The 25,594-nt window shown below is 40.3% G+C and overlaps 1 protein-coding gene across 1 annotated transcript; it reads right to left on the reverse strand.

Moving 5' to 3' along the window:
* Positions 1-1,540: 1,540 nt before the first annotated feature.
* Positions 1,541-6,459, reverse strand: LOC142494642 (uncharacterized). The gene is made up of 3 exons (XM_075599074.1): positions 6,417-6,459; positions 2,970-3,047; positions 1,541-2,604 (listed from the first exon to the last, which is right to left on the reverse strand). The coding sequence occupies exons 1-3, from the start codon at positions 6,457-6,459 to the stop codon at positions 1,541-1,543; spliced, it is 1,185 nt and encodes a 394-aa protein (XP_075455189.1).
* Between the last annotated feature and the right edge of the window lie 19,135 nt (positions 6,460-25,594).

Raw genomic sequence — 25,594 nt, forward strand, 5'->3', positions numbered from 1 at the left:
AGGATATTTAGCTCGAATCAAATCATAGATTTGGCGTGTGCTTGCTTTGTGTCCGCGACTGTTTAAAATTGCTTCTGAAACCATGTACTTATAACCTAAGAGGGGATTCATATTGTTAACGAATTCATCAGCCATGTCAGAGTAGCACAAAAGATGTGTGCAGTTCTGTCTTCTTTGCTCATCAAAATGATTCTGCTCAATGGCTAACAAATTCCTGTGTTTCGTTTTCAAGGTCAACAAAAGTAACTACTTTTACTCCTTATTTCAAACGCCAATTGGATGTGTCCTTTTAATTGGTTTAAGTTTTGTGGTTAGTGATAGGCGAATGTGGGAAAAACATGTATCATTTTTTTATCTCGTTTGTGAAAACATTCCTACACTTATTTCAGTAACATTGAGTTTTCTAGAAAAATAACAAAGAGCACTGTGTGAAAATAGTGCTTAGACAGCCATATCAGTAAATACACACACCTGCAAAATGAAATGTTTTTTTCCCACATACATTTCTGTGTGTGTTTGAAATTCTGGTTAACTACCTGTCTGCATGAGTTTAAATACGTGTGTATCTATATATATATAAATATATCTCTCTCATAAAAAAATATATATATATATAAAGTGTATATTGTACTATATGTATAGTGTGTGTGTGTGTGTGTGTGTGTGTGTGTATATATGTATATGTGTATATATATATATATATATATATATATATATATATAATGTATCTTTTTTTTTTTTTTTTATATTGCAGGAGTACACACAACATATTGATGGCAGTAAGTAGGCCTTGTATGAAACCTATTTAAATGGTGATAAACATGAGTGAATTAAGTAATAAACATTTTTTTGCACCCAATAATGTTAGAGGCTCACACTTAGTATAGTTGTCAAACATTAGGCCTGTATTATTAAAATAGTGTGTTTTCACAAGGAAGCATGAAGTGTATGTTTTTTGTAAATACATCTATACCAGTTTAGATAGTACTATATATACACACACACACACACACACAGTGTGTGTCTGTGTGTGTGTGTGTGCATATATCAATACATACTACATATATATTAGTATCAATTCAGAGATGTTCTTGAAACAAGAACACATAAATGATTAAAGGACAACATTACAATGGCCACCAAAGGTAAGTAATATTTAACACAAAATCCTGCTGTACACGTACAAGAAAGATGTTTGCAGTTAAATAGGTGCTTTTATAATTGCATGAAAATAATATGCACATGCAATGATTACACCAATTAACACACCCAAATGCAATGTTTTGCTGCAAAGTCAATGGCAGCTTCTCTAAACTTAGCAACTGGCTCCTGGTGGACCATTACTGAACAGACGATTAAAACATAAATATTTATAACACTATTCATTAATTAGGAGTGTTAACATTTCCAAAACTTCACGTGTACAAGAACATACTTGAAAGTTTGGAAACAACACAGTCTTCAGCATACATACAATAGTAATTAGATAATCTGAAGTCAACAAAACAAGGCCAAAGACATATTTTCTGAATTATAAGATTTATTTTTTTTGTTCCTTTTGCGAGCGAGTAACAGGCCTGCTTGTTGTCTCTTGAATTTTCCTTTTTCTTTTGCCACCAACTTTAGGCACAACAGAGCCACTTTGAGTGGCCTCTGGCACTTCACGGGCAGGGCTTGTGGCCAGTGACTCACCTACAGGGCTTTTGGGCAGTGACTGTTCACCTACGGGGCTTGTGGCCAGTGACTCACCTACAGGGCTTGTGGCCAGTGACTCACCTACAGGGCTTTTGGGCAGTGATTCACCTACAGGGCTTTTGGGCAGCGATTCACCTACAGGGCTATTGGGCAGCGATTCACCTACAGGGCTTTTGGGCAGCGATTCACCTACAGGGCTTTTGGGCAGTGACTCACCTACAGGGCTTTTGGGTAGTGACTGTTCACGGACAGGGCTTGTGCCCACTGACACATGTGAGCAAGTTGGTAGACACTGCACAAGTGATGGTTGGTCTGTTTCATGTGTGTCTTGTTTTGTTTTTGTCGCCTCATTTGTAGGTGTCTGCTGCTGAATTTGTACAGATGGCAGCGGTAGGATGTCATCAGGAACCTGCACAGCAATGTCTGCTACTTGACCGGTAACATTTGGGCCTGGTGAATGAATATCAGATGAATGTGGTGAAAACTGACCTGCATGAACAGATCCTGGCTGGGAGGTGTTGAATTGTGGTACATTAGTCATTCTCCAGTAATTAGCTTGTGTTTGCTGAACAACTAATGCTTCGAATGAGGTGTTGATTTTTTGCAACTGTTTAGGCACTTCAATGAAGACTCTGTGGAGATGTGCCAATTGTGAAACTGTTTCTTCCTGCAGTGCAATCATCCTTTCCAGCACTGTCATCAGGTCAGAATGGCGACGATTTTCTGCTTCCACAATTTTTCCCTCAGAAGCTACAATTGCATCATATGTGGTATTTGCTGGACGTTTTGGCGGTAAAACAGTTTCAATTGGAACCTCTTCATGGTCACTTGCTTGTATTTGTGTGTCTATGGCGGCGGCGGCGGCATCATCATCATCATCATCATCATCAAAATCCTCTTCATCATGTTCTACAAATAAATGTACACATTATTAAATGGCATGTTAATCTCTGCTGTGTTACTATGTAATTCTACTGTGTCATAAGTAACAACTAACATGTTTCCATACGTTTTATAACCTCACATTAAAAACTACCTTGACTTAAGAATAATGTTTGGACTCAGTATGAAATATGAGTGAATGAAAACTTTCTGTAAACTCACAACTCCTACATGATAGTTAACATCACTAACACAATACATGTTGCCTTACACTTCATTTTCACTGACACTAAGTAATCCTATTTAAAGAAGATGTGCAAAACAAATAATGAACATGACAACATAACATATAGAAGAGCACATATTATATGGCCACCAACTGATACACTCACCTTCTAGGTGTGTTGAGCTGGCTGACCCAGGTGAAGACACTTGTTCCGTCTCAGGTGACACATGTCCTTCAGGGGCAACTATATATAACAATAACATAAGTTTTACATTTACATGTGTAAATATTGAACAAACAGTTATTGTATGTTCTGTATTTATGAGTACCTAACAGCATCATTTCCTTAACCCAAAATGTGTGTGTGAAAGTGAACATAAATAGTTGTAATAACAATGTACATGCCTGTGTACTTAGAACTTTTGAGTTCCCTAACATAAAACATACTATGTTTCTGCAGTAATGCGTGAGGATAAATAGATTAAATTTGTACATAAAAATCATATGTTGTGTAGTGATATCAGTATCATAATGTACATAACTATCATGAGATGACCATTCACAATGGTTATCATGAAGGTGGTCATATTGCAAAAAGTGTTGTTTTTGGTAGAGGATATGTGTGGTACATTAATATAAGATGTGGCACACCTGAATGTGGCTGTGACTCAACAAGACAACACATGCAGTGTGTGATAATGTGTCGTTGATAGTAGTTCAACTATAGATATGAGTGAACTAATGTGTGACGTACGCTTTGATAAGTAATGAGTTGTTGGGGCATTTAGTAGCTAAAGTTAAGCTTTCAAATGAGTGATTAACTTCAGTTGTGCTAGTCAGGTTGTAAGAACGGTATTCCCTTCCCCAAAAAGCCTAATCAGCCACACCTTTCAATTACTTGAAACAGGTGAAAATGGTGTGAACTATGTTGATGAAAACGTTGTATGGTGCTCTAAAGAATACAGCGAACACTACACATGTCTTGATTGTAGAAAAGTGGATTAACCCAATAATGGATATAAATATGAAATGTCCAAAAGATGCATGTAAACACTACAATCCCACAATGCACGGTAGTAAGGATGTTTGAGTAGTAAGCATCTATAAAGGAACAATCATTATGAATAAAGTCCAGAACTATCCTGGAGAGACTCACATGGGAAGGTGTCCACGATGAAGAGTGGGTCCTCAGGTGTCCAGGTGTCCACGGGTTAACTGTGCCTCCGCCTGTTGAAGAGCAAATGTAGCAAAGGAGGGGAGAAAACGGAGCACTAGATCCACGAGGCTATGCCAAAAAATGCAAGGATGCGTTCCCACAGTGCAGGCTTATTTAATGGTCAGATACAAAAAAGATACACACCAACGCGTTTCGGACTACAACAAGTCCTTTCTCAAGGTGAATAAAATACTTACCCCCCTGGAGTGTTATTTATATGAATTACCTGCACCTCTGTGCCAATCGCGGCACTTCCGCATTGATCACGTGATCGGAGCGTCAAGCGTCATTGCGTGGTGGTGCGTCATCTCACGCATGGGGTATCGCGCCTGGACACACACAGGACCTAGTCAGGGAACGAGTGAAGCATGAAAACGTGACCACAAGTGCCCTGAACTGTGTCTCATGCCTTGCCCAATGCGAGAGTCCCAGCGCGTGAATGGGTGTGACGTCATCACGTCACGCTAGATGAGGGATGATTGGGAGGTGTAATTAAAAAAAAAAACTTGAAAAAACTTTATTGAATACACACACTCCAAAGGGGGAACATCAAGGTAAACTTAATGAAAAATTAAAAAGACATGACAAGTGTTATAAAAAGACAAACGTTTAAAAAAACAATAACTGTTTAACATTAATTAAATGAACAACCTTTGATATTGGGTATTGTTATCAAAATATCATGGTAACGATGGGTGTGCATGGGGTTGAGTGATTACACTTAATGTATACATTAGTATATGGCAAGAAAACATACAAAATATATTCACTAATTTAGGTTTGCTTTTTAGAACAACCCCAATGCCCCTAAGGAAACTGACATAGGACTGAATGGGTGACAAATTGTTTAATGAGAATTGTACAATCCTGATCTTAATTCGAATAGGGTTATGTACATATTGTGCATTAAGTAATAAGATCTAATATAAACCTAGTTGGACATCAATACTTTACAACTTGATTTTGGTCACTCTGTAGGAGGGACAATCTGTGAGGTAGTATTTGAAATATGTAATAATTATCAGGGTTGTGCAATGTCTCTATTATATGGCACAAATATATTGTATAACGGAAAATTAACATTTTTATATTTTATGCACAGTCCCTGAAAATCAATTCCATAATGTTTCAACATTATTCTCTGACAATTATATCTAAGCAACAACACTCGAAGGAGCATACATTTTAAGTATTAGAACAGGTTTTATGTGTCGAACAAGAGAGATCCTATATCCCAATCGGAATTTAAACCGTGAGGGATCCGTGTCTGTAAGGTGAAAATCCAATATAGTTCTCTCTTGTTCAGAACATTCAACCTATTGCCCCCTCTCGTGGGGAATGGTACATGTTCTATACCTTGGCAGGTTAGATTGTTAACATTGCCCAAGCTACAATGTGTGAAATGATTGGACACTGGGTGACTGGTATCTTTTTTTGCAATAAGGCGCAGATGTTCTAATATACGAACTTTGAGACATCTTATAGTGCGGCCGACATACTGCTTGCCACAGCCACATTTGAGCAGGTATACCACGTGTGTGGTGTCACAATTAATGAAATGTTTCAACCGAAATTTGTTTTTAGTTTTAAATGAAATGAATTCAGTAGTTTGATTCATAAATTTACAAATTTTACATTTTGAACACTTATGGTTACCCAGGGGTGACCTATTGACAGGTACTGACTCCGAAGAGAACATGCTTGCAGAGACATAGTTGGCTATTGTTTTAGCCCTCCGAAACACGAATCTAGGACCCTCCTCATAAATAGAGTGTAGTATTGGATCTGCTGCCAACACTGCCCAATGTTTTTTGACTATGTGTTTGATAGTCATTGCTTGATTACTGTGTTGAACAATAAAGTATGGTGATTGGGAATGTTTCATTTTTCTATTTTTACTCCTGTCCAGGAGATCCTCTCTACTCATCAAATTAACTTCTTCAAATGCTTTATTAAGATCTTTCTTATTGTACCCCCTAGCTTCAAAACGACTCATCAGGTCAAGGGATTGTATGAGAAAATCTTCATTTTTTGTACAAATTCTTTTTAATCGTATTAGTTGGCCTTTTGGAATGCCCCTAATGAGTGATTTAGGATGGCAGCTGTCAGCACGTAGCAGTGTATTACGTGAGTTTGATTTCCGATAAACAGTGGTGGTGATATTTTTGTGCATATCAATAAATAAAAATAAATCTAAGAAGTGAATATGGTGAAAGTCATAATTTGCCGTGAATTTTAGATTTAAGTGATTATCATTAAGGTGCTCAATAAATAATAAGAGTGAGTGTTCATCCCCATTCCAAATAAAGATAAGGTCGTCAATGTAACGTTTGTAAAAAGTGATAAGGTGTCTAAAGGGATTTTTTTCCCCAAACACGTGGACCGACTCCCACCAACCTAGGAACAAGTTTGCGTAGGAGGGGGCAAAACTTGTCCCCATGGCGGTACCACGTGTTTGTAGAAAAAAATCCCCGTCGAACATAAAGTAGTTGTGGGTTAACAAAAAATGTATCGCATTCAAAATAAAAGTGCTCTGTGCCGGTGGTAAATCTGAATGTTGTAAATAAAACCTGACAGCTGCCATCCCATGTTCATGCAGTATAACTGTATATAGCGATGTTATGTCAAGGCTCAACCAAATATAAATACTTTCCCATCTGATGAGGCGAAGTTGATTCTGAAGATCTCCACTATCTTTTATGTGTGAAGGTAACGCTTGCACCATGTTTTGTAGGAAATGATCGACATATCTTGATACACCATCTCCCAAAGATCCAATACTGGAGACAATTGGCCTCCCTGGGGGGGAGACCAAAGTCTTGTGGATCTTTGGGAGATGGTGAAAGATAGGTATGATGGGATAGGGACGAAACAGGGCCTCCAGCTCGCTGGAGTCAAGGGCACCCAAAATGGAGCCCTCATCTAAGAGTGATCTTAGCTCCCTTACAAATGTATCAGTGGGGTCTCCTCTCAGGAGAACATAGGATGATTGGTCATTTAATTGTCGAAGGGCCTCAAGTTTGTAATCCTTTTTGTTGAGGACCACAATGGCCCCTCCTTTGTCCGCTCCCTTTACAACCAGTGAGCTGTTGGCCTTTAGTGTATTGAGTGCAGCCCTCTCTAAGACAGTAAGGTTATCAATTGTATGGTGCAATGGTGAGAGAGAGAATGAGTAACCTCTGGACAGGAGAGATAGATCTCGTTCTATGAGTTGCTCAAAAGTAGCCAGACAGTTGCCTTTCATGTGTGCTGGATAAAAAACAGATTTTTTTCTGAAGCCCGATGGTCGTCTACCTAAAAAGGAGGAAGGGACATCTGTATCATCAGTATTTTCAATAATCAAATCAACCAAATCCTGTGCACAACAATGCTCTTTGAAGGTAAACTGCTTGACATAATGAGCACAATCTGTAATATTAGAAACAGGAGAAAGAGGGTCAGTGTTGTTCTAAAAAGCAAACCTAAATTAGTGAATATATTTTGTATGTTTTCTTGCCATATACTAATGTATACATTAAGTGTAATCACTCAACCCCATGCACACCCATCGTTACCATGATATTTTGATAACAATACCCAATATCAAAGGTTGTTCATTTAATTAATGTTAAACAGTTATTGTTTTTTTAAACGTTTGTCTTTTTATAACACTTGTCATGTCTTTTTAATTTTTCATTAAGTTTACCTTGATGTTCCCCCTTTGGAGTGTGTGTATTCAATAAAGTTTTTTCAAGTTTTTTTTTTTAATTACACCTCCCAATCATCCCTCATCTAGCGTGACGTGATGACGTCACACCCATTCACGCGCTGGGACTCTCGCATTGGGCAAGGCATGAGACACAGTTCAGGGCACTTGTGGTCACGTTTTCATGCTTCACTCGTTCCCTGACTAGGTCCTGTGTGTGTCCAGGCGCGATACCCCATGCGTGAGATGACGCACCACCACGCAATGACACTTGACGCTCCGATCACGTGATCAATGCGGAAGTGCCGCGATTGGCACAGAGGTGCAGGTAATTCATATAAATAACACTCCAGGGGGGTAAGTATTTTATTCACCTTGAGAAAGGACTTGTTGTAGTCCGAAACGCGTTGGTGTGTATCTTTTTTGTATCTGACCATTAAATAAGCCTGCACTGTGGGAACGCATCCTTGCATTTTTTGGCATAGCCTCGTGGATCTAGTGCTCCGTTTTCTCCCCTCCTTTGCTACATGTGAACTATGTTGACCCTAAAATGAGGCTGTAATTAGTGTGTGTGCTGAACCCCACCCCCTCTGTTGAAGTGTATGCTGTGATGAGATATTAATTGCAGCTGCTTTAACACAATGGTAGATGAGCTAAATAGTCGTGTGCAGTTTTTAAGTTATGAAAACAATGACATAACATATGATACGTGTGCCTCATTATGCTGTCTGTATATGACTTAAAGCAAAAATGGACCTTTTCATTAACAACTATAGATGTGTTAGTGCAAGTGATGTTTGTAGGCCGTTGCATGCAATATATTTGATGCATGCTTAAAATAGGCAGTAATGTCATGTTTGTCGGAGTAAAATAAATAAAATACACAATAATATTATACATATTTCTGTTCTGTACCTGTAGCTAGTAATAATTTCTCATTAACATGTGTTACACATGTGTACTACCCTGTTGTTCCCCGTCTTCGCCCACCATCAATTGCTTCCACTGCAGCAATGCATTTTGGGAATTCACATGTAAATGAGCACGCAATGGCACGTGCTATATTAGTTACTGCTTTTAGTAGGACTACAACATATATGTCTATTTTGAGATATATATATATATACAGAATCAGACATATACATATATAGATGCAGGTATGCTTATATTGTGAAGACAGTATAAAAAGCAGTGTAAATATGCAAAATAACTGTAAGCAACGACACGCCTAGTACAGTAATATTTCTCACCTGGTGGAAATTGTGAGGGATAAATTCCAATATCCCGGTCACCAGGTAAGCCTTCCACGACGACGGGAAGTAATTTTGCCCGAAGCAGCTCCTCCAATGGACTTAATATGAGACGTTGTGGTGTCGGCCCACCTCCAGTGCCAGTAGCATGCACGCGTTGGTGTTGTATTTTCTTTTTCAATTTGGACCTAATATCATCAAATCTCTTGTGACAATTCCGCTTGTCCCTCACATAATTCCCACACGCATTGACACCAATGACTATTGTGTCCCACATTTCTTTTCTGCTTGCTGAACTTGTCCGCCCTTGAAAAACATATAAAATATATGAGGTAAATGAATAATAATAGAAGCACCAGTTTCCTACACTGCTAGCTGTTCCAAGAGATAGCAAACATGCTGTTTTATGTGTAATATGTGAAGCACATGAGCATTCACTACTAAACCTATACATGTAAGCAAGGTTGCATTCATATTGTATGCAGTTATGGCAAATTGACCGCCTGTGTTTAGTTGTCCTTGTAAGGCATGATAAAAAGCTGTGTTTCCAGACTAATTAACATAGAAAGATATTCTGAACCCATATTTGCATATGAACAAAACTCAGATGACCTAGGATCACATGTATTTGAATAATAAATGTAAAGGTACACTTACCTAGTAAATGTCCATATATACTGTCATAGTGCTCCAGAATGCCAGTGACAAGAGCTGTATTTTCCTGGTCATTGAAGCGAGGATTACGTGGCTTCTCCACACGTTTCTTCCGAGCAGGTTTAGGGTCAGAGCTTGGCTGGTGCTGACTGGACTCTCCTTCTTCCAATGGAAGAGCCTCCAAAAGCTGCCCACCAGCAAGCACGCCACCACCATCCACCCCATCAGCAACTGCGCCACCAGCAGCACTCACAGCACCAGCACTCCCACTCCTAGCACCAGCACTCCCACTCCTAGCACCAGCACTCCCACTCCTAGCACCAGCACTCCCACTCCTAGCAACAGCACTCCCACTCCCAGCAACAGCACTCACACTCCCAGCAACAACACTCCCACTCACAGCAACAGCACTCCCACTCCCAGCAACAGCACTCCCACTCCCAGCAACAGCACTCCCACTCCCAGCAACAACACTCCCACTCCCAGCAACAGCACTCCCACTCCCAGCAACACCACTCGGTGCACCAGCAACATCACTCCCCTGAACAGTACGTTCACTCCGACGCGTACTCGCACGAGTAGCACTCCCACTCCCACCAGCATCACTCTTCCCACGCTTTGCGGGCATACTTCCAGCACTCACAAAAAACAGACAACTAATGTACAGCCAATCACACGAAACACTTCCACATATAAAACAAGACAAAGATGTAAACAAAACAACAATGGACAAAGCTCACCCAATACACAACAAGTCTCTCCGTCAATATGCAAATGTTCAATCAGCCAGCTCTGTGCGTCTCTCTCTCTCTCTCACTCCCAACAACACAGAGAATGATTAGCAGTACACGTTGCCTTTAAATATGGCGCGCAATCCAATACATGCTTGTTTCGCCTGATTCAGCAAGATTTGTGATTGGGCAACCTATCAGCACCCCGCCACGCACGCCGATACACCTGTGTGTGATCGGATAATCATCGTGAGAGTGGGCGGATTTTTTTTCGGGTTCATTTTGAATGTATTTGGCACTTACTGCATACGGAGAGGAAAAATCGCCATTAACATGACTAATCGGTAAACTTGCCGTTTTCACTTAATCGACGCTTACTGCATGAGGCCCATAGAGAGAGACAGAGAGAGACAGAGACAGAAAGAGACAAAGAGAGAGACATAGAGAGAGAGACAGACAGACAGACAGATACAGAGAGACATAGAGAGAGAGAGACAGAGACAGAGAGAGACATAGAGAGAGACACAGAGAGGACAGACAGGGACAGATAGAGAGAGAGACAGCGAAAGACAGAGAGAGAGAGAGAGAGAGAGAGAGAGAGAGAGAGAGAGAGAGAGAGAGAGAGAGAGAGAGAGAGAGAGACCGAGATAGAGGCAGAGGCAGAGAGACAGACAGACAGAGAAACAAAAAGAGAGAGAGACAGGCAGAGAGAGAGACATACAGAGAGAAACAGACAGAGAGAGTGACAGAGAGTGATAGGAGAGAGACAGAGAGAGAGACAGAGAGAGAGACAGAGAGAGACAGAGAGAGAGACAGAGAGAGAGACAGAGAGAGAGACAGAGAGAGAGAGACACAGAGAGAGACACAGAGAGAGACAGAAAGAGAGACACACAGAGAGAGAGACAGGGAGAGAGACAGAGAGAGAGAGAGAGAGAGACAGAGAGAGAGAAAGAAAGAGAGACAGAGAGACAGACAGACAGAGAGAGAGACAGAGAGAAAGACAGAGAGAAAGACAGAGAGAGAGAGAGACACAGAGAGAATAGGTATCACACAAATATGGAAATGCTACACGACTATAAATGCAGAATATATGGATCTTTAAAAGCACAAGAGTAGGGGGGAGAGACACAGGGAAGGGGAGTGGGGAAAAAAACACTAAAGGAAAAACTGCAAACAAATAAACATAGAATAAGACAATGGGGGAGGGTAAGAGGGGCAACGTTTCAGGGTAACAACCCTTTCCTCAGGCCCGTTCCCTTGGGTCCACGGAACCACAAGGACTTCCCTTAACCCTAACCCCCCTACAAGACACAAAGTAGCCAATTAAGAATAAGCTCAGAATCAAGCCCTGGTCAAAAGTCCACAGTATATGCAAGAGTGTATACAAACTCAAACCGTCCTTTAAGTGGGATTATCAGGCTTCTGTCCTCTCTTTCTCTCTCTCAGATTCAAAGGTGGGTCAGTCATAGCTTAACGCCCACTGAGCCGAACTACCCTGTACACAAACTGGAGTTTCTAGCTCTCAAATGGGCTATCGTGGACAAGCTTCATGACTACTTGTATGGAGTCACCTTTGAAGTACGGACCGATAACAACCCGTTGACGTACATAAACATGTCCGCCAAGTTGGATGCCACCGGCCATCGCTGGTTGGCGGCGCTCTCAAATTATCAATTCACTCTTAAGTACCAGCCTGGGCCCCTGAACATTGGTGCTGGCGCCCTGTCAAGACAACCAGGACTGAATCCTACTCCTGACGATGGCGTCTGGGAAGAAATTCCTGGACCGGGGGTACAGGCAATGTGCTCCATTGCGACTGTGGTGCAAGACCGAGGTGCCTTCTCTGAATTGAGGGTAGTGGATTATTTAGGATGCCAGTCTAAAGCTATCCCGGGCGCGTACCGCCACCCGGAAGGGATGAACATTACATCTGACAAAATTATCGCATGGAAGGATCTGGTACAATATCAAATTCATGATCCAGTGGCAAAAATAGTTCGTCAAGCCCTCCAACAAAATAATCCAGCCTTACTTAAACGTGCTCCTAAAGAAATAGTACCTCCGCTAATGAGAGAAATGGACTAGTTCGAACTTGATATTGTCTCCTGTATAGGGTAGTGCCGTACCACAATCACTCGGATAGACGACAGTTTGATCCTACCTAAGACTCTACAACCGATGGTCTTTCGAGCGTTGCATGAGGGCCACGGTCATCTTGGAATCGATAAAATCTTTGGGCTGCTTTGTGATCGATTTTTCTAGCCAAAGATGAGGGAGTCAGTAGAACTGCACTGTAGGCGGTGTAACCGTGCATACCAGGGCTGCGCCAATGGCTCACCTGAAAAGCTCTGGACCCATGGATCTGGTGTGTATGGACAGTACCTTCTCTTGTAAAAGTGAAGATGTTTATGTCCCCAAGACGATAAGTGATATTATGTATTTAGTGTAAATACCTGCTTAAATGCTTTTTACCTTATGTCGTCTGGAGGCTTAAATCATTTTTTTAATCAACAGATGCAATCACATGAATCCTTTGTGGATGAAACCTCCTATGGCGCTGAGGGAAGAATGGACGTTGATTCTCTTGCAACAGATCTTTTCTTTGAGCTGAAAAAACCTCAGAAAAGGAAGACAAAAAAAGGCAAAAAACACTGCAATAGTGTATTACCCAGGGATATGCTAGTGTGTACAAATCAAGAACATTTATTAAAACATGACAATTAGGACATATATGACATTTAAACAATTAATAGATTAATCAGATAAGATATAAAACTTCCAAGCGCTTGTGCTAAGGAAGATGTGCTGCTCCGCCGTGGTAAAATTGAAATCCTACTCACCGGACATGAGTAGGACATGTGCAAGGGTTTAAGGTCTTTTCCTCCAGAAGACACCGCTCGCTGTGGGGTGCGTCCGTCTATTAATGCGGGGGGACCGGCTTCAATGCTCGTGGGCTCGTTGATCACTTGCTGCCCGAGTTCACCTGATCGTCTCCTCCGATGACGTCACCACCTGGATTCCAAAGCTACGGTGTCCCTGAGTTGCCAAAAACCTCTCCTTCGCGTTTCGAAACTCCTATTAATGGGTCTCTTCGTCAGGGATCTATGTCCTAATTGTCATGTTTTAATAAATGCTCTTGATTTGTACACACTAGCATATCCCTGGGTAATACACTATTGCAGTGTTTTTTGCCTTTTTTTGTCTTCCTTTTCTGAGGTTTTTTCAGCTCAAAGAAAAGATCTATTGCAAGAGAATCAACGTCCATTCTTCCCTCAGCGCCATAGGAGGTTTCATCCACACAGACTTTATATCTGGTTGGGAGATACCAGATCAACCTCTCAGGCGGCTCAAGGACTACCTTAACAACTCTGTATCACAGGTTCAATTAATATTGAATATTGTATATTGTATATTGTTTACACTAGCGCTATTCACACTTATTTTTCCACCACCACATGAATCCTTTGTTAAAAAATAGTATCAAAAATGTATAATTTTACTAATAAATTGCACGCCAAGTTAAAAATGAGTGCAGGGTTTTCGTATTTCATTACATTTTTAGCTTTCAGATAAAATCCAAATTACACATTTTCTAACAAAGTTAGTTCCATGTTGGCCTCTATGTTAATGGTAGACATTTGTAATCATTTGAAAAATATTGACAAGCAACCTGGAATGCTCAATAACAATAGAGCACTTTTTTGAATACTTCCATGTACCTTGCACCTAATCGTGTCTGAAACATTTAAAACTCAGAGAGTTCCTGTATATAAATGAAAACAAAAAACTGGAAGTCCCCCCACCCCACACCATTGCCCACCCTGTTCCCTGAGATATAAGCTTCATCCTGGGAATAGGGAAGTTGGACTTCACCATGGATAGAATTGATGCTGAAGCCTTCTATGCTCGGGAATACACGATCGCAGATAAACAACTCTAACTATCAGGCATCTCAGGAGATGAAGGGGTTCCCCTGGTTAACTGTGTGTGATATCCTGATTGCTTTAAACTGCATATAATCAAAGCTGAGTATTAATAAAAAATATATGACAACCAGTTGGTGTGTAAGTAGAAAAAAACATCTGAAGAGCTCAAAGGCAATCTACCTCATGGCGTGTGCCTATGGTAAGCATGACTGGAGAATGGAGGAGCGTAAGGAGGGAGAGGGTGTTGGAGAGATAACTGCTAGCCAAACTAAGACAAGAACCAAGTCTGTTGAATATTGTGCAGTGTAATAGGGATCAGCCTGGAGTGTGCAGGTACTCACGATGAAGCCGTCCTCCGTTGCTCTCACTCTCTCTCCCCGTGTCACGTGTGTCGAAGGTAAGTGATGTCACTCCCCGGTGCGGGCACGATCCAAGGTAACAGGAAGAAGGTAAATGATCGATGCAGCAGCCGCTCCAAAATACTGGGACTCACCAGGTAAAAGTTAAAAGCAGTGCTTTATTGAGTTTACATTAAAAATGGAACACTCAGAACAAAAAAGATAGAAGAATGTCCTCCCACGCGTTTCGGGCATGAATTGCCCTCTCAAGGAGTATGACATAGTCAGTGGGAGGAAGCTATTTAAACCTCCCTCATGCTAATTAAATAGATGTATCACACCTGAATCAGTAGATGAAATATAAATAGCAATTGCATTGGATAATTGAAACCTGCATATATGATATATGATATAATGATTCATATGTACAATAAAAGACCATTAATATAAAAAATCTTTATTATTATATATAGAGAGAGTCCAGTGCTGCTCATGGGTAACTATCATCAACTATTATACCGATCATAGCATATTAACTATGAATAGGGATGTAATTTGAATCCTAGGTTATACTGTATATAGTTTAATTATAACCTAGTCTAATTAACACATAATAATATTAATAATATATCCTGTTTGAAAAAAATAGATATTTATTTTATATATTTATTCTTATATTCTTGATGTAAGCCTGAGCAAGTCACTCTACTCACCATATACAATGCAATTATATAATCAGAATACAAGCCTCCTTCGCAAACAATTGTTAAAAAATGATGAGCCTGTCGGATAATTACTGACAAAAATATATAATGATCAATATTCGCATACAGTATAATATGTTAAGAATCATTAATTCACAAAGTAGAACATCTTCATAATTCAAATGGTTAAAATCAACATAGGATTTAGTAAGAAATCATACTGTACAGTATATAAATACCAAGTGCAAACCAGGGGAGGAAAGGGGGTGGGGGATGGAAGGGGATAATAGTAATTTTGACCATTATTGGACTGTATGTGTGTGGGGGGACGAATGGGGGTAGAGGAGGTGGGCAGTAGGGTTGTTGTATTTTAATGTTTCTTGGGGACAGAGGGATTGGGTGAAGGGGGTAGTTGTCCCAGGGTGGGTGTTTAGGCCTATCGGGTGGGTAGCGGGGGAGTGGTTAACACGCAGGGTAGTGAAGGGGTTAAAATAACCCCTTCACCCACCCCCTGAACCCCCAAGAAACCACATATTCAGGTTTAACCCATTCATTGTCTTAGCAGTTAGCCGCTAAGGTACTGAAGCTGTTTTTATTTACATTTTAATAACACTATACTGTCGCTGGGGGGTCTCTGGAGCAGAACTGCATTAATTTCATTTCTGGAGTTACAGGTCCCGGTATGGGGTACCGGTATCCCAGCAGCCATGTTTAAAGCTCCTGCGTCTCATGACCTGGACATTTAAATACACAGGAGACAATGACACCCCATACCGGGGCCCATATCTCGGGAAGCAGGGAGTCCCCGGGTCTGAAATTAATTTGGATCAGCTGTGGATACCCGTAGTGATTTAAGGGAGGACATGGTTTTTGCCTGTTCTATCTGTGTGTACCAATAAAGTCATCATTCTGACTTTGGGTTTGTATAGTAATCATTGACAGTTTACCTGCTGCTGCTTAAGATGCCTTTTTCTCTCTTCTGCCACAGCTCTTGTTACCCACTTCTACAGTACTTTTTAAATAAAAATAGCGTGATCGCCTGTAAGAGCTCTGCAGGGAGATTCAGCTCTCTATGTGCACCTCTTTCAGACTACGGCCAGATCACATGGGGAGAACTTTGAAAGAGGCTGAGATACCATCGCTGCTGTCTCGTATGGTATTGGTATTTTCCTACTTCACAGTTTGTGACTTGTGGAAATGGTTTCAGATTCATTCTGAATACCGTGATAACATACATGATAAACCGTTCGGTGGGAACATGCCACACTGTTCGAGAGGGCAGAAAAGTTATTGAAGCTACCAGGCCCCTCAGTGTTACTGTAAGTATCCTACAGAGGAATGTGTTTGCTCGATATAAAATCATATCCAATTAAAGAATAGACCAGAAAGTTCTATTTGTCTACCAGACAAAATATATGCAAGAAAATGAGGGTGTTTATTGACCCATAACCCTCTGTGTTATGGGTCAATAAACACCCTTTTCTTTGCATATATATATATATATATATTGTCTGGTGCAGATAATTAGACCTTTCTAGTCTTTTCTTTAATTATATATATATACACATACAAAACACACAAAACAATTAAACAGCGCCTAATTGTTATACAGTACATATGTTGGGTGCAGTCTAGGTGTAAAAGCTTCCAACACTAATAATCCACTGGTGTAACTGATATTGCCAGTTGAAGAGAAACCAGATCCTATAGAAACCAATTAATTGCTATTGGTCACAAATATTGCTGCAATCAATACATATAGTTAAATTATATATGATTCTGCCAATAGCAATATAATCTATATTAAGAATTGTGAATAGTATAAATGACTATAACAAATAAAAAACAATAACAATATATATATATATATATATGAAAAATAAAAAATATATACTAAAATGACCAGTCCCAATTGTATCAGTCCTCCAGAGTCTTTGCAGCCTGAACTCATGAATCACCACTTCCTTCAAAGATACCTACAAAAACAAGAACAGGCGCACTCCTAGTGTATTACTGAAACATAATTTAATGGACTGGACAGGTAAAAGTAGCTCACTCACAAAAGTAGCTTATAATCAAGCAAGTTATGAGAAGATCTCATGCTCCATCTCTGCAGGCAGTCCTACGTTGTTATTCTGTGCTCTCCAATGTTCTCTGCTATCTTCAGCCGTCTGAATGATGAAACACGTAGTGTCGCCAATTGCATGTAGCGTCACAAGCAATTTGTATGCGGAGACGCTGAGAAGCATCTGAGTTTGAGCTGGTGTCAGCAAGTACCAGGAAGTGGAATTTACGGTTTCTGTTGCCAGAGGAGCTGATTTGGAGGTGACACAGCCCACACAGCCCACATCCGGGTCCAGATAGCAGAGAACACCGGAGAGCTCAGAATCCCCATGTGGGACTGCCTGTAAAAACGGAGCATAAGATCTTCTCATAACTTGTCTGATTACAAGCTACTTTTGTGAGTGAGCTACTTTTACCTGTTCAGTTCATTAAATTGTGTATCAGTAATACACTAGCAGTGCACCTGTTCTTCTTTTTTGTTTTTGTATATATATATATATATATATATATATACATATATATATATATACACACAGATGCATCAGTCATTATTCGAACATTTCACGAGCCGTTTTCGTGAACTCTGCTGTATTCCACGTGGCATTCACTTGTTATTCTTCTGTGAACGCTGCCGTGAATGCAACCAATCACACCAATCACAACTGTGTTTACCACAGTTAATTTCTTTGAATTACCTGGATTCTGATTTCTTTGGGTGGCAGAAATGAATGAATTGTAACGTGTACAGTACTATGCTACTGTGTCAATTTGCAGGTGTTTAAAAACAGAAAAAAACAAGTCTACAGTACCACAGTGGTCCATTGTGAATTGACCTTGGTCCTTGAAGACGCTGAAGACGTTATCAAATTTAGGTATACAGATGGGGGGAGGGGGAAGGGGACAGAAACCTCTGCTCAGCGAATAGTCAGTTTAAATGAGTGAATGAGTATTGGTGCTGTGCTGAGAATTGTTATAACGAATACACAAAAGAAAAAGGACTGAGCTGGTAGCACTCTATAACTCTAAACTAAATACTTTTAATGGTATATCTCTTAAAATAAAGGGGTGTACATAAATGAGAATAAAAATGACCATATATCCCAGTCAGAAGCCTGCTATAATCAGGGTGTGATGAGATATGTGCCAAATAACTATATAGTTAAAAAGCTTGACACACAGACCTGTTTCACCATATACAATGTATATGGGGTAATATATTAGCACTAAGTAATCCCTCCTTATTATAATGTTGGAGGGCTATTATCAAAATTGAAGAGATGTATTCCCTCCTCCTTAATGCATCTGAATTAGTTAAATCAATTGTCAGTCTGTTGCTGAAAAAAGTGCTATCTAGTGGTAAAGTCTTCACTATTTGGAGGTGACTATGCTTTAACAGATCAGCCTAATGTACCCCTGATTATTGTAGGCTAGACACTTAAAAAGATCCTTGATTAATGTCAGGATATTTGAGATCAGTATTGCATTGGGACCACATACCGTTTGTATGATCAGGCAGTGGTTACAAATGCATCCGATCAGTGTATCAGTTGCAGGCTCTGTAAGTTGTCCTGCTAGGTCGAGCACCTCTCACTAGATTGGGTATAAGTCTATGTGGTGTTCGGAACCACTAGCCACAATCGCAACATTAACTCATATAATTATATATTTAGAGCTGAGGTATATGCAGAGCTCGCCGTGACAAGAGCCACTGCGTGATGATCAGCCACCGCCGACGACCGTTTCGCGTATGCACGCTTTCTCAAGACTGATAGGGGGTGTGTTCTCTCCCTGCTCTCCTTATATACACCTTTTCATGTCCAAATTGGAGTTCCTTATTAAACCCATAGGTGCCATAGCGTAAGTAGTTTGTTCTGAACATGTCAGTAGAACTTTGTTGATGAATAGTACTTTGCCATCTGTACTTATGAATTATGCACTTTATATATATATGTATTTAAACTCAAATCTGATAGATTGTATATTGCATTTTAATGCCAAGTAAGGAAATGTATAGAAACATTCCTAGATCTGATTCAAGTCTGTGTAAACAGGAAACACTGGGATACTTGTGGTCATACTGTATGTGGAATCAATGGTTATTACAGATCCAAATATACAGGGACTATATTTAGTTTGAAGATGATATGCTTCAAAGTATATGGAGATATAAGTTAATATAAATTAACTACGGTTATTCTATATCAAATTTAGGCATTTCATAATAAAACCCTCTAAAACACAATGCTGTGGGATTTTTTCTACATTCTTATCCCTGCACAATTGCTGACTGGACTGGGCACCATGTGTACCATGTGTACAGCGTACACCGTACACATAGAAAAAAAAAAAATGACTGTATTTATGCATTTTTAATATGTTCTGCAATTAATGCTGCAACAGATAAGATGACAACTTTATCAGAAATATATGAATATTTCATTTCTAACTATGATTTTTACAATTTTTCACCTGACGTTCATGGGTGGAAGCATTCGGTAAGGCAAACCTTAACTAATGATCATTGCTTTTTTCGCATTGCCCCTCCTGTCGGAGATAGAAGAGGATATTGGTGTGTGATCCCAGATTTTTACAGTATGTTTGATCATGGCAACTGCAAAAAAAGAAAGGTCGCGTTTAATCAATATACGATCTGTTTATCCCAATGCAGCGATGTGCCAGTGCCGGCACCAGCGCCGGCATGAGCACCGGCTTACAATAACGGTCCGACTGCCAGTGAAAACCTGGTGAAAGGCAATCCTTGCTACCTGTCCCTGCCAGATTACCCGCAAATATTCCAGCTTGATTTCCAACCAGATTACACGTACCAGCATGCTTACCAACATGATTTCCAGCTTCAGCAGCTGTCAACTACAGGTGTAGCAGGCCAGCTGTCACCTGCCAACTATAATGCAGACTACAGGAGTGACAGTGGCTCATCGCCACCTGTTTGGCAAAGTTTATAATGAAGGTAAATACCGTATAATGTACTACAGTATACTGTATTACACTATACAGTACAGTATTACGTTTAAAGCTGTATTTCAAGCTGCTGTTTTTATTATTATATATTATTTTTTTTTAAACAATATGTGCAACAACGAGGAAATGTTTTTAAGTGACAATGTAATTTTTATTGAGAAGGAGAGAATAATTGTGAGCTTTATACAAAACCTTATACAGTATGATGCTATGTTTTCATATTCAATACATTCTACATTGTTATCATCACTCCTGTTTTATTTTATCAATGATGCTGCATTTTGCAGTATAATTACAGTAGACTTGCATGTGTTATTAATTCTGCTTAGAAACCACAAAAATAAAAATGTATATCTTTTATTCTATATTTATTATTTATTAATCAATAGTTTCAACTTTTGCTAGGCTTGCTCTACTTTTCATACAGTACTGTTTCTGTGTGTGGCCTCTGTGAGTGTTAACTCTTTATTACATTTTAAAACAGTTCCAAGAATTCAAGGACGCACACACATTAGATAAATACGAACTCATTTAGTTGCAAAAGGCATTCAAATCATTATCCTTAACACCCCCAGGCCAATATCTCCAGCTGTAGGATGGTCCCTGGACCTACACTATGGGTCAAGGGCCCCCGCAGCAGTCCTTGCTCTTCCTTGATCCTCTATCAGGATCAAGGGAAAGGTGAACACTCACTCTCCACGAGGGGAAGAGGAACAGGAAAGGCTAGTATTCAGGCAACCTGTGTGTGACCTTCCTCTCTCAAGTGGGTAGAAGAACTCACTAAATTTGGGCGGCACTCCCCTTAAGTACAGCCAGGAAGAGGGAACCAGGTCTGACCCAGGATTGGGTGAACCCAAGCCTAGTTCTACCTCCCCCCTCACTCAAGGCACTGCTGGGAGTGGGGAAAACCCATGATAAGTACTGGCAGGCCTGCTCTTACCAGGGCTTACTGCCGTGAGGGCAGACTGGTAGCCAAGAACCAGTCCTTGCTACATATAGCTGAAAGTACCCAGTGTTGCTTGGGAATTCTAAGAAACAAACCTCATTCCTCCCCCTCCTCCTCTTCTCACCCCCTACCACCTTCTTTCTAAGACACCTAGACAAACAATATTAACTATAATAATAATAATAATAATAATAATATTAATAATAATAATTTGTTCTTGGATAGTGCTGCGAGTTTTACGTAGCGCTTTGCAGAGTAATTTTTCAGACAAAGCTTGCCCTGTGGAGCTTACAATTTGTGATTTTGGTGACTGAGGCACAGTGAGATAAAGTCAGTCTCTCTCTCTCATTTGTTTGACTGGAAGGAAACTCCACCCCTTACTTTGAGGGGTATTCATTAACACCAGAGCGCCGGGTGTTGTTTTTTTTCTGTTTCAGGGAAGACCTGTTGCAGTCTTGTATGTTCCTGTATAATGGGTCGTTGTTCCCTGGCAATCTTGCGTAGGGCTTCTAGGTGTGTGTTATATGTGACCACCATAGGTGCTTGTCTCTTTCTGTCTGTATTCAAGGAGAACAACACCGCCGGAAGGAGAGATCAGTGTATCTCGAAAGCTTGCAAAAATAAAAGCATTTTGTTAGCCAGAGAACGGTATTGTCTATTCGTATATATAATGTATTCATACCTTAAAGTTATGACCAGTTATGATTTTGGTTTTCTTTCTAAATAGTTTTTGGGTCTTAGTTTTGTATTTATTTATGAATGTAAGGTTCATTGAAAGTTACCAATTTCCCACACCTGGTTTTGCTCATCTCTAATACATTTGACTTGTTATTAGACTGTAGGGCACACTTTCCTTTCTGAAAATGGTAATGACACATGCTGTAGAATAATGACAGTTACTAAATTATTTCTAGACTATCAATCCAACTTGCTTTATGGCAAATAGTAATGCATCTTTATAATCATTGCTAGCCTGTCATATTGCAGTTATGTAATTGTGACAGGAGCTCCGTCATTATTGCATGGACAGGGACCACCATACCCTTTGCACCTTTTTGTTTTGTGTCAACTATACAGTATGGATGTCTCATTATAACTGTTTCATGTATAAATGATGGTAACTTTAGTAGAGTATACCAGTCTTGCATAACATCATGTAGATATCCATGTTAAAAAGTTGTCTGACCTCATTTGGACATCGTTTCCAAGATTACATCTAAAATCTAGTAATTAAAACTTAAATTCACAAGCACATTTCAAGACGAAGAAAAAAATGAATGCTCCTCAATAAGCCATCATTATAGGCTTGTTCAGATAATGCCAGTACTTTGAATCTATTAACCTTTCATTGTGTGGTGCTATCACCCAGTGCTGAAGATTAGCTACTGACACATTTAGCAAAGGATGATAAATGAGCTGTCCTTTTAGATGTCTGATTATTTGACCTTTATTCAGTTAAAAGGAAAAGGGCTGACAATGTTAAGTGGTGCCAGTCTTGAATGAAATTGAGCCAAGGAAATAAATTCATGCAAGAGAATTATATCAGTATTTTTTAAATACATTTATGAAAATGCAGATAACATTGTGGTGCAAATTTTTTTAATTGTTGTGTTATAATTGGTCTGTAACCACAGAGCAACTTGCAGCTTAAAGGAAATAAACCACTGTTTAGTAAATTCAAAGTTTTTCATAAAAAACAGCATTAGGCAAATGCCTTCAAAGAATAACAAACTGTATGAAGTTTGAGTCCTACCAATATGATTACTGTTCCATACAATATATCAACAAGTTTATGACATGTATTAATTCAGGGGTGCAGACGCTGGGGGGCGCAAGATTTTCTGGTGGGGAAGTGGCTCTTACAGATGCTCCATACTCTTCCCCAAAGCATTTAAATTTAATGTGGGGGGGAGGGGGTGGTGCAGCACAAGAGAGGCCTCTGTAAAGTCCTTTACCTGATCTCCGGTAGCTTCTGGCGATGCGTCACCACCATGGAATCGCAATGTTAAATGACGTGTGGGGTTGCCATGATGTTTTGATGTCAGAAACGCCGGAGACAATGTAAAGGGAAGGGGGGTCTGGGGCATGATCATGGGGGAGAGCAGGCATTGGGGCACAGAGGAAAAAGTTTGTGCACTCCTGACTTGACTGTTAGCTACTTTGTATTAACTGAAAATTATCATCACATTGTAACAAATATTACAATAATAAAAATTAGTTATCAAAAGAGTTACCTTAGATGTAGTACAGTACTGTATGTAATTGCTTCAGTTTATGCAAAACTTTAGGGGCATCATGCAGTAAGCAGCGAAAAAATGCATTAGCCAGTTTAGCAATTAGCCATGTTTTTGGCGTGTTAAACTGGCTGTATGCTGTAAGGGGAGAATCCCTGGCGAATTAATTAGCCACCACCATTTGATGAAATGGCGTGTAACCGGTGGCGGGACGGCTGCCTGGCGAGAAACTGCCGAGAAGCCGTCCCCTGCCGAGTTCTGTTTGCAGCAGAGAGAGATCCGCTGCTCTCTCGGCGCAAACATCAGCGCAATAAAAATTATTTTTAAAACAACTTTTATTCATAGTGTACATGTGCAGGGGTTCTCCGGAGCTGAACCGCATTGGTTTCAGGTCGGGGAACCCCCTGCTTCCCGAGATACAGGCCCCTTTATGAGGTGCCGGTATCCCTCTGCATTTAAAGGTCCCGATCACTTGACCGCGGAAGGTAAACAAAGCAGAGGGATACCGGCACCCCCTAAAGGGGCCTGTATCTCTGGGAGCAGGGGGTCCCCGGACGTAAAACAAAAGCGCTTCAGCTCCGGAGACCCTCTGCACATCTACACTATGAGTAAAACACACATATCAATAAAGACTCATTCCTTACCTTACAGGGTATTTACTACGGTAGCGAAGCAGCATGAATATTTATTTAATAATACTGTACAGTGAGAAGGGGGTCCCCCGAGCTGAACCGCATCACTTTGTGGACCAGGGACACCCTGCTTCCCGATTTGCAGGCCCCGGTATGTGTGATCGGATGGGCAGTGTCACCGCCATGTTTATAGCGTCCCATACGCTACGTGCCCACAACAAATATGGCGTCCACACTGTAACCGATGCCCCAAACCGGGGCCTGAAACTCGGGAAGCAGGGGGTCTCTGAGCCACAAATAAATGCGGTTCAGCTCAGGGGGCCCCCTGCTCCCGCACAATATTATTAAAATACATTAATGCTGCTTCATTACCATAGCGGATAGCCGCTAAGGTAATGAAGGGGTTAACGCATAATAGCATGTTTATTGGGGACAAATGCCCCCAATAAACATAGCAGCAATACACAACATACAATACAGTAATGGGCAACATTACTATTATCCACAAATGGATAATAGTGCAGTTGTCCATTTAAAATACATACACAACAATAAAGACATTAAATACATATAGCACTCACCCATGTGCGGCTGCCACGATGAAGGCCATCCTCATCTTCATCCTGCCCATGCCCCATCCGCTTCTGCAAAACAGACACAAGAATTAAAACATCCAATGTAATGTCCCCTAACCCCTTAATCACCATAGCGGTTATTAACCGCTACAATCATTAAGGGGTTAACCCACCATCACCCACATACCCTCCCCCACTAACCACCCCAACCCTGAGGCCTAACCACCCTCACCCACTACCCACAGGGGAGTCCTACCAAATACCTTGGGGCCAATACCCCCTCCCCAAGCACATACAGTACAATAATGTGCCAAATAACTATTATCCACATAGGGATAATACATTATTTGACCATTATTAAACACATTAAATACCGTAATAAAATAAAGAAAATTCTACTAACCTCATCAATAAGAAGGCTCCGTCGCCAGCATTATCCTTGGGGTCCGTTGCCAAAATAATAAATAGCCAATACATATCAATTACATTAACATACCAATGAACCCCTTAATCACCTTATCGGGTACTAACCTCAAAGGTAATTAAGGGGTGAAGCCATCCTGCAATGGCAACACCACTTATGCATAACATCCTCAATGAATTAAAAAGCAATTTCCTACACAAATCTCATGTAATCATTCAATCTGAAGCCTCAAATGCCACTTAAAACATTGCATTTACAGTGTATACATGTAGCATAACATGTAAACTACATGTACAGTACACGCTGCAAATCAATGTTAACAATACAATAATACAACTCAAATAGCCTGACATCACAAGAAGTATATTATGTAAGCAAATAAAGTCACCATCAATGAATTAACACACATGAATTACATCCCTAAACAATTAAA

This window comes from Ascaphus truei, chromosome 5 (genome assembly GCF_040206685.1).
Source record: "Ascaphus truei isolate aAscTru1 chromosome 5, aAscTru1.hap1, whole genome shotgun sequence".
Classification (NCBI taxonomy): domain Eukaryota; kingdom Metazoa; phylum Chordata; class Amphibia; order Anura; family Ascaphidae; genus Ascaphus; species Ascaphus truei.